The 10,078-nt window shown below is 40.9% G+C and overlaps 1 protein-coding gene across 1 annotated transcript; it reads left to right on the top strand.

Moving 5' to 3' along the window:
- Window positions 1–350: 350 nt before the first annotated feature.
- Window positions 351–7,084, top strand: LOC135703200 (putative nuclease HARBI1). Its single transcript, XM_065224323.1, has 5 exons — window positions 351–441; window positions 493–971; window positions 1,023–1,171; window positions 1,458–1,528; window positions 6,984–7,084. The coding sequence occupies exons 1-5, from the start codon at window positions 351–353 to the stop codon at window positions 7,082–7,084; spliced, it is 891 nt and encodes a 296-aa protein (XP_065080395.1).
- Window positions 7,085–10,078: the final 2,994 nt, after the last annotated feature.

Genomic DNA, 10,078 nt, shown 5'->3' with positions numbered 1-10,078 from the left:
TAACATCTTAAGCCCGGAAATAAAGCTGACTAAATTTAATGTTTTTTTTATCAACAGTTTATAGCTTAAATTATCTCTTGCCATGGCGTTAACTGTGAACGAAATAAATGTAAAATATATTAACTAGCATAGGCCCATTTTTTTATTTTGTTTGCGTTTTTCAAAAGAAAATTATTAAAAGTATTTTACGATAACAGCTTTATTTTTTGCTTATTTCACCGGTACATCAATCTAATTCTCATTTTGCAATTACTTTCGAACACTGATTTGACCAAGGAATCCATTAAGGTAAGATACATGTATGTTTTTGAGTGATTTGAGCTGCAAATGTTTGTGATTCGTTCTAGACTATGAGCAGCTTCGCGTTTTGGTTGGACGATGACGATATTTACGAAGAGGATGCATCAGTCGTACGTCTGGAACGCCGGATGATCAGAGATCGTTCGAATCCCCTGGAGATACCTGCTCATATGTAAATTAATTGTTATTGAGCTGTTCATATCGAACATTTTAATTTTTTTTTCTGTTGGTTTGTAAGGTATTTTCGAGTGTCGAAGGACTTGTTTTGCCACCTTCTGAACATCATTGAAGTTCAACTTGGAGCGACTATAGGATCAACAACTGTTCTTCCGGTTATCAAGCTCGCTGCCACCATAAGGTTCCTGGCTGAAGGAAGCTACCAAAAGGGTGTCAGAAACGATCTTTTTGTGGGTATTGCACAACCAACAATTTCTAAGGCACTGACACAAGTGATTGGTATAATGGAGACTTACGTATGCCCAGATGCAATTAAGTTTCCTACAGAGGAAGCAGAGAAAAATGCAATAAAATTGGGATTTTATCAGAAGTCCGGATTTCCTGGTGTCATTGGGTGCGTGGATGGGACGCATATTAAGATTTTCCCTCCACCATCTGATATTCAGCACTTATATTATAACCGAAAGGGGTATCACAGCCTCAATGCATTGATTGTAAGCATGATTACTAGCAAAACTTGTCTTGTATTAAAGTTTGTTTTTCAGGTTTGTGATCATCAGCTAATGATACGCTACGTTGATGCGAACTATCCGGGATCTAGCCATGATTCATTTATTTGGAATGCTAGTCCGTTAAATGAGCACTTAAAAACTAATTATCAACGTATGGAACGGAACACTTGGCTTCTAGGTAGGTTTATTATGCAGTGTAGAAATAACTATCTGTAATAGTACGTTCAGACTACAGAGTTATAACATGTTATAGCGCTATATTGATGGTGGTTTCTGTGTTGCAATTATTTGACGACCGTTATAACATGTTATAACTCTCCAGTCTGGACAGCGTTTAATATGTTATTCTAATATTGCAGGTGATGCCGGGTATCCTTTAAAACCATATCTGATCACCCCATTCCGAACTACTTCCAATTCTACTTCTCAAAACAAAATAAAGTTTAATGAAATACTATCGAAGACCAGAATAACCGTGGAGAGGTCAATTGGAGTGCTCAAAAATGTTTTTCGGTGCGTATTAGGTGCACGACAATTGCACTATAAACCACAGAAGGCGGCAAAAATCGTAAACATCTGTTGTGCGCTCCACAACTTGCGGATAAAATTTAACATGCCTCTTGAGATCGAAGAATTATTTGAACCAGAAAATAATGCAGAAGATTTCAACGTAAATGATGATGATGATGATGATGATGCCAATAGAAATAATGTTTTCTGTTCTATGACAAAACTTGCAATAAATCTTGAAATTCACAATGCTAATGCTCACCTTGATTACTCTCAAATATAAATAAGAAAAAATCCATTACTATAACAATGTCAACAAACACATTTTTATACATTTCAAGTGCAAATTGGAGATTTTTGGGTAACTATTATACTATCAATAAACCTAAATATATCCTATCCATCTATGATGAGATCTGACCCATTTTATACTCAATATGACTTCAAATGATCTTATTTTCTTTTGAATTCCCATATGATTGTGTCCCATGATAAGTTTTACTTAAGGTCAGATTCTGACCACTTCCTCCGGAAATTTAAAAAAAAAAAATTGGTGGGTGGATTTCTGGGTGGTAGTCAGTAAGGTCCATGGATGATTTTGTAACATCGATCAACTTTATGTGGAATATATCGCGAATAGGTTACCTGTAAATTAATGATTATAAATTTGCGATATATTCCACGTAAAGTTGACTGACAATACAAAACTATCCATGGACCTTACTGACTATCACAACCATTACCATTAATGTTCTCAAACCATAAGTAAAAAGGTTCAAATATAGTTTTCTTTCCGAAAATGTATGGAGAAAACAAGAATATTGAATGGTAATGGTTCTTAACAACCCATTATTTGTAACGTTCACTTTCAAAAAACATTATTACCACCCCTATTCTGTATTTCGTTTCGAACGTCCATGTGAAGATCCATAACAATTTCAGTTGAAGTTTAGCAAGGATTATAAACAATTTTCAACCATTTTCGGTAAGGTCAAGTTATAGTTCGCGTTAATGCGGGAATACCGGAGTGAATAATAAAATTATTGAGGGGAATTCTAAAAGGAACTCTCAAGCTAAAGATAACCAGATTAAATCTCCTCGGACATGTCACGAATGACCTAAAACGAAATAAACTGGAAACTACCTAAGGTACACCCGAAACATGTCATGGGAACTGGAAATTCATTCAAAATCCAAAATCGATGAAATTTACGTATTGGACGCTTCCATTAAATCCAGCTTTCGCTTCTTATACTCAAGAGTAGCGAGCTGGTATTCTAACTTTCGCTGTTTTCTTTTCTCTTCTCTAAGGAGATATTCCTTCTTGTACCGAAACTTATCTTCTTCCAGATGAAACTGCTTTCGTGCATACTTGGCACATTGCTCCGAATTAGCAGTAATCTGCTTTAGGTATTCGGTCTGCTGTTGAAGTAACGTTGATTCGATAAGCTTCCTCTTTTTGGAGTTGTTTCGAGGTGAGATCCGAGGAGTGCTGGTTCCCGCTGGTTGAACTTTCTCGATATTTTCAATATCATCTTCGATAAGCGCAACATGCTCCAAATTCTCGTGCTCCGGCGGTGCCATAATCGGCAGACCATAGACTGAACCTATTAAAATAATGAAACGATTAATTATATGTATAAAAGTATTCATGACACACTTACCATCGTGGTTTACTGCTTTGTCCAAGGACAGCAAGTTGACGATAGCTTCTTCGCATGCCGATAAGATGTGCATTTTATTGGGACCTCCTCCAGTAGCCCTGGCCTCATTTTTGTTCTCGATTAATTTTTTTTTTGGTTTTCAATTTAAAATCCGCCCAGACCTGTAATAATAAACAAAACAGATTAACGGTGGAAAATAAATTGAAATTTGCGTTCATACCTTCTGCCATTCCGAAGGATTTCTGGATGGTGGCCCAAGACTGTTAAGTGCGGCTGTAGTGTCCACCCACGTCGATGAAAAAATCGGCTTTGAAATATTTGCTGCCTCAGCAAATTTGAGGCCCTTGGCCACCGCAGGATTTTCCTCCATCCGGCGCACCAATTCCTCGAACTGCTTCCGGTTCGTCACGCGTAGCCTAAAGATGCAATAAAGAATATTAAAAAAAAACCTTAAATGACATCTAAACATGAAAAATTTAATTCTACTTACTTTTTGGCTTCCATTTTAACACGAGTCGATAGCAGATGGGAAGACGACTTCAAATGTCACTTCAAGACGACTATAGTCACTGGAGTCGACTTTGGGAATGCAGTGAGAGTTCATTGGCGTTCATCCGAGGTGACTTCTCTCATCGCATTCGCCAGCCAGAATCAAGTGAGACAAGTGACTCTAGTCACCTCACCTCACGCGCGGCGCAGAATAAGCCCAAGAGAGTCACGTGACTCGCAGAATAAGGGGGACTATGTTGTCAGCTCCTTTTCGGTGAAAGATCGTCATGTCGTGCTTTTGGAGTTCTATGCTCCAGCGACATAAGCGTGACGACGTACGCCAGCTGCTGCGCATGATGTACGTTAGGGCAGATGCATCTGTATAAACTGTGAACTTGCTACCTTCCACATAGCAGCGAAATCTCTCAATCGATTTTAGTACCGCCCTCTTTTTCGGTAGCGAAGTACCGTTGTTGGGTTGTGGTCAGTTTTTGAGAATAGTACGCTGCTCGATCCCTTCATGCGTTTGTGTAAGCACACCTGCTATGGCAGCATCACTTGCGTCACAGTCCCCCTTATTCTGTGAGTCACGTAACTCTCTGTCACCAGTGAGGTGACAATTGTCACCTCGTGTGAGGTGACTCACCGGTGAGAGAGAGTCACGTGACTCGCAGAATAGGGGGGAGTGTATTGCAAAAGGAAGTGAAAAGTCGGGATTCGTTAATATGGGGGCACTAATTAAGTGTTCGTTTATTTTGTTAAATGCCGCTTCGGCTTTATCGTTCCAACAAATAGTTTTAGGTTTGTCTCTCAGGAGATCCGTAAGGGGTTGTGTAATGGCACTATAGTTAGCCAAAAACCTCCTATAATAATTGCACATGCCCAAGAATCTTCTAAGGGCCCTCAATGAAGTAGGTCGTTCGTAATTTACTATTGCTGACACTCTATCTGGATTTGGCCTCAAACCAGTCTGGCCTAGTATATAGCCTAGATATGTCACCTCGGACACACAAAAATGTGATTTCTCCAAGTTGATGGACAAATTGGCAGCTCTAAGTCTGGATGCAACTTCTTGAAGTATGGCTAGGTGCTCCTCAAACGTATCGCTGACGATGATGATGTCGTCTAAGTAGATGAATACCTGTCCCAGCACAGATAGTGCGGTAAATTTTCGAGATCTAGGATGCAGAGGGACTTGCAAGAACGCCTTCGACAGGTCCAGAGTAGTTATTAAATTGGCTCTTCCTAGTCTACTTAAAATTCTATCTGCGTGTGGGAGGGGATAGGAGTCTCTAACCGTACGTTCATTCAGTTTGCGCGCATCCAGGCACAGGCGCACCGTTCCATCTGTTTTATCTACAGGAACTAGGCGTAAAGCCCAGTCACTATACGATTTTTCGATGATTTTATACTCCAGCATTTTATCTAGTTCTAAATTAATTTGGTCCTGCTTCTTAGGGGAACTAGGAAACGGGTTAATTCTAGCTGGAGGAAGTTTCTTAGCTTCATCTGTAAGTTCGATTCGGTGACTAATCCAGTCAGTAGTGTCCAGTAAACCTTCAGTGGCTATTTTAAATTGACTTTTGATTTCGTTTAACCTTGCTACTTGTTCTTCATCCAATTCAACTTTGGAATTGCGGGTTTGAGAATACTCCTCTTCAAGAATGACCTCAGAGTCATCGTCCAATTCAACCGCTTTGACTTGAGCTTGTCCTACCATAGGACGGATATCGAAGGCTCGCCAAAAGTTCATTCCTAAGAGGATTCTCCTCTTCAGTGAGGGTACTACCACAGACAAACAGACATAACTCTCGCACGTTGTTCATCGAACAAGCATTTAACGGACAATTTAAAAGTATCGTAGTTGGTAGTACCACCACCTGTGGCACGCATAGTTAATTCCCTTGCGTTTGACGTTTACACACTACCGCCATCTGTTCAGTGTAGTGCCCACCACAGTGTACTCAACAGATGGGGGTAATGTTTTAGCGACAATGTTTTACAGTGAGAAATATTCAATGTGTTATGTCTGTTTGTCTGTGGTACTACTAAGGTATCTATCATTTTAGTAGCACCATTAAAAGTAACAGGTAGGTATACTAAACCGGAAACCTCCAGTTCTTCTCCATTCGCAGTCCGCAGACTCACATCGGAGGGAAACAATTCTAAACCACTTTTCCTAATAAGTTTTAAAGCTCCAATTCCAAGGATACTCAGATGAGCCCCGCTATCCAGCAAACCTATAAGAGGAATTTCAAAAACGGATAATTTAACGAATGGCCTATCATCGTTGGCTATATTTACAATCAGTTCGTTTACTTGAAAATGGTGCGAATGTACATAATCGGTTGACGATACTTGGTTAAACCCTAGGTTTCGTAAAGTATCTTTAATTTGCTCAGTATTTTCAAGGGACTTTAATGTCGGTCGAACTGTCGGCCCTCTGGGACAGTCTTCGACGCGTTTTTTGCACACCAAGGACATGCAAAGGTGTCCACATTGTGGAACCCACACTTCAGGCAATACTTCTTTTTCGGTCTTTCGCAATCGCGAATGTGGTGACCTTTTAAGCGGCAGCAGTAACCATCCTTAGGTGGCTGATAATTTTGCAACAAAATCTGTAAACCTCCGTCCTTATGCTCATTTGTTTGGGAAGCATTACTCGATTTCTTCTGTCACGTTCGGTTCTCATCATCCGATGCGCGTCGCTCTAATGACGAATTATGAAAAGTTCGCGATTTTTGTTTCTCGTCCGTTCTGGGTTTCGATTTCGGTTTCGAACCGGTGTTCAACTCATTTACTTGAGATGATTTTCCGCGCGGGTTCGAATCGGTTGTCGAAGTTTGGTATTTGTACCAGTAAGTTGCGTCTAAACGTCTTCCGAATTTCTTGAGATTGACTAGATTGTCAATCTCCGAGGACACAGCGTGACCCTTATAGTCTGCTCGCATGTTCCGAAACACGATTTCGAACTTTCTGCGCTCGGTCATCGGTTTTGTTAACGAATTAAAGAGTTTCTGCAACTCCAGAAAATAATCCTGAAAAGTCTCGCGCGGTCCTTGCTTTCTCGCGATCGCGCGTATCTCACTTGTATGGTCGTGATCCGGGCTTAAAAATTCGCGTTTCAGTTCTTCTTTTAACTCTTCCCACGAGGTGAAGTCCTCATTCTCGAATCCTGTCATGAACCATGTTTTCGCCGCACCGTTAAACAAGTGAATAGCCGACCGAAACAGATCTTTCGGTGACATTTTCTCGGATTTCGCGAAAAATCGACCTCTTTCAAAAACTTCATCAACGACTGCCCGTTATCTGACCCGTCGTATTTCAATTTCCAGTCCGAAACTGGTCTACGTTTTTCGGATCTGTGACCGTGCTTCTTTTCCCGTGACGACCTCCGAGGTTCGACTGCCGACCATCCAGCTTCCGAACTAGATGACCTCTTCGATTCCGAACTTGAACTCCGAACCAACCGGTGAACACTCGTGTTTATTTCAGTTACCATGGAGACGTAATTTGTGATTAGCCCCGGTCCCTTTCAAATTGTATCATTATTTATGAACGGCCTTATATTTGAAATGACGTTTCACATTCATCTAGTGATGTCCGATTTTCATTCGAATAATCGTTTAATCGATTAACGAACCGAAAAGTAAACTATTTATAATCGGTTAGATCTTGCCGATATAAGCATTAACATCTCCACAGGATCATCACCGATCGTTTCAAACATGTGCTGCACTCTCATTGGTGGAAAAATAGCAGCACAGCGAACAAAAAAATAATCGATTAGTTGTCAATCGAGTAATTAAAAAATGGGACATCTCTGATTTTGGTGTGATTGTTTTGATAAAAATGAGCGCAAAATTTCATCTCTTCCGAGGGGGCAGCAAAACCACAAAATTACCTTGAATACGGGGGGTTCTCCTTGGATGAAAGGGACCGTGAAAGAAGACACTAAAATAGAAAGTTTTTCTTCCGACAGTTTCATCTTAGTATTCATCTTTGTCCGAACTCTCGGTCTAGCACGACGCGACGATTTCTTCGATTCCTGACTTGAATTTCGAACTCTCGGACTAGCAAGACGCGACGATTTCTTCGATTTTTTTTGCGGTTCCTCTACCTGTCGCGAAACCTGTTGAACATTCAGAGGGTTGGGAAAGTTTTCTAATGATTCTGGTCTCATCATCTGTTGAAACGCCCACATTTGCATCTGGGAGTTCCCGAACATCCATGGAGGCATCATGAACGGTAGAAAATTTGACGGAACGTTTTGATAGCCCACCTGATTTTCAACTGACTTTAAGCTCCGTTTTCGCGAATTCCTGGATCCTTCGAGCGATTCTTGATTGGCTACCAAGAGCTTCGAAAACGATTGGTTCAATTGTTCTAATAAATCGCGTTGTCCCGAAAACAATGGAAAAAGGGAATTAAATGCTCCGCGAATACACGAAATGAGTGTGTCGATATCCATGAGATCTTCATCTTTCTCGGTATTTTCCGGCAATCTCTTGGTTCGCGCAAAGAAGTGTGCTAACCGTGTTTTGAGACTATCGCGTATTCCCTCGAAACGGGTTTTACCAGTAAGGCAATCTTTAATTTCCTTTACTTTCGCGTCGATATATTTAATTTCCTCGTCTATCGTAGTATCTAACCGCTCAAATTCCAAGTCCTGATTGCCTAGATCTTTTTCCGTTTTCAATTGTTCCTTCAGACGTTTCGGTTTCCGTGAATGGAAGACCTCTGATTTTCAATTCATACTCAATCTCCTGACGTTCGAGATGATGTACTAACATACTTTTGTACAACATTTCGAATTCAACATCCATTGTTAAATTCTAATCAATTTGCCAGTTCTCAAACAAATCTAAACTTCGTTTGGAGGACGAAGCTAACTAAACAGGGCTTTGTTTTTGCTCTCCCTTCCGGGGGACGAAAACTTGTATCAATACGATAAATATATAACAATAAAAAAAAAATAATGTAGGGGAATTTACGTATTCTCGGCAACCTAAGCAGCGACCTTCTTTCTATAGCCTTTTTCTCTAAGCAACGCACACATATGCAGTATTGGTTTGTTTACAATCTTTTGCTGCCAGCTGATCTAGCAATTTCAGTCGAAAGAATTCTCAAAAACTGTTTTGAAACGCTTTTACAAAGCTCCAATCTTCTCTAGTGAGACCGAGTACTGTCGGCAACCAATTTTTCTTCGGCAACCGTTCCATTTGAACTGCATGTAAAACTGCTGTTCTATTATCGGCAACTCGAAATCAGCTACAATTTGTAGTGCGTGTGTTGCATTTCAAGAAAACCTTGCTAGATTGCTTTTTCTAAGTGGTAAAAATATAGTCAAATTGAAGCTGAAAGCATAAAGAATCGTTTGCATGCATTCAGCGAAGTGTTTTCGTAAGAAAATCCAGTGAAAATAGTGTTTCAATTTGGGTTGCCGAAAATAGTCTGTCATGCCGAAGCCTTCATTTCCCCTATAATAATGGTAATTCGATAATTCAATGCAAAAATAAATTCAAATTTTAGTTGGGCGCCAAATTGTTACCTGCTAACTCAGGATAAGGGATTTCAGGGTCATTTACTGTAGCTTGTATCTTCCACTTTTGCGTCAAATATGCGAATTCCAAATTAACAGGAGCAACAAAGATAATAATACTCAACCCACAGATGTCGTTTGCCTTGCAAAGAGAAGGTAACGACAGAACTAACACTGAATGAATGCTCAACACACCCGAAGAAGAAATTTTAACTCGTATCACTAGAAAGGCGAGGCCTGACGGTTCCCTTGTGAACCCGGTTTCAGACGGAATTACGAAAAGGGTGAAAATATGTTAACCAGGGCTGCTCTTGGAAATAACTGACTGCCACTGAATCTACTTTTTCATTCTACATTTGTATATTCGTGACGTCACAATTTAGGGTACTTGCATGCGTTATTTTCGGACCGAGTCCAGGTTTACGCTGGTGATGGTACTGTTGACGATGTTGATTAGGGTTGGTCGTGCTGGCGATGATAACGGTGGTTGACCATGATGGATGACACTTGTAGCGGTGGTGGGAAGCTGAAGGTGGTGGTGGCGGACGGCCGCAGCCGGATAATTTATCCGCACGGGCGAATGAGGTTAGCCGAAGATGACGATGATGAAAGCCGGGCACTAGATTCAACCCGCTAACACTAGCGTTGACCACGCGGTGGCTTTGGATACGGTGGATCTACAATGGCGGACGGGTAGCTTTGATGATGGCTGATGTGGCTTTTGGGGCTAGTCACTGCCTCTCCATGTGGCAATAATCGCAATGGCGCCCTTCCGAGACGTCGCAAACACCCTGCCTCTTCGCGGAACACGGAGCACCACCGGAGTTCCACTCACCGGACACTTTCCTGTCAGATTGGACCACAAAATAAAAGAAAAATGCCCT

The sequence above is a fragment of the Ochlerotatus camptorhynchus genome, unplaced genomic scaffold (genome assembly GCF_037179485.1).
Source record: "Ochlerotatus camptorhynchus isolate MF236.1 unplaced genomic scaffold, CSIRO-AGI_Acam_v1.1 ptg000210l, whole genome shotgun sequence".
Classification (NCBI taxonomy): domain Eukaryota; kingdom Metazoa; phylum Arthropoda; class Insecta; order Diptera; family Culicidae; genus Ochlerotatus; species Ochlerotatus camptorhynchus.
Note: the sequence above shows the minus strand (reverse complement) of the source record. Positions and strands in the feature narration are given on the sequence as shown.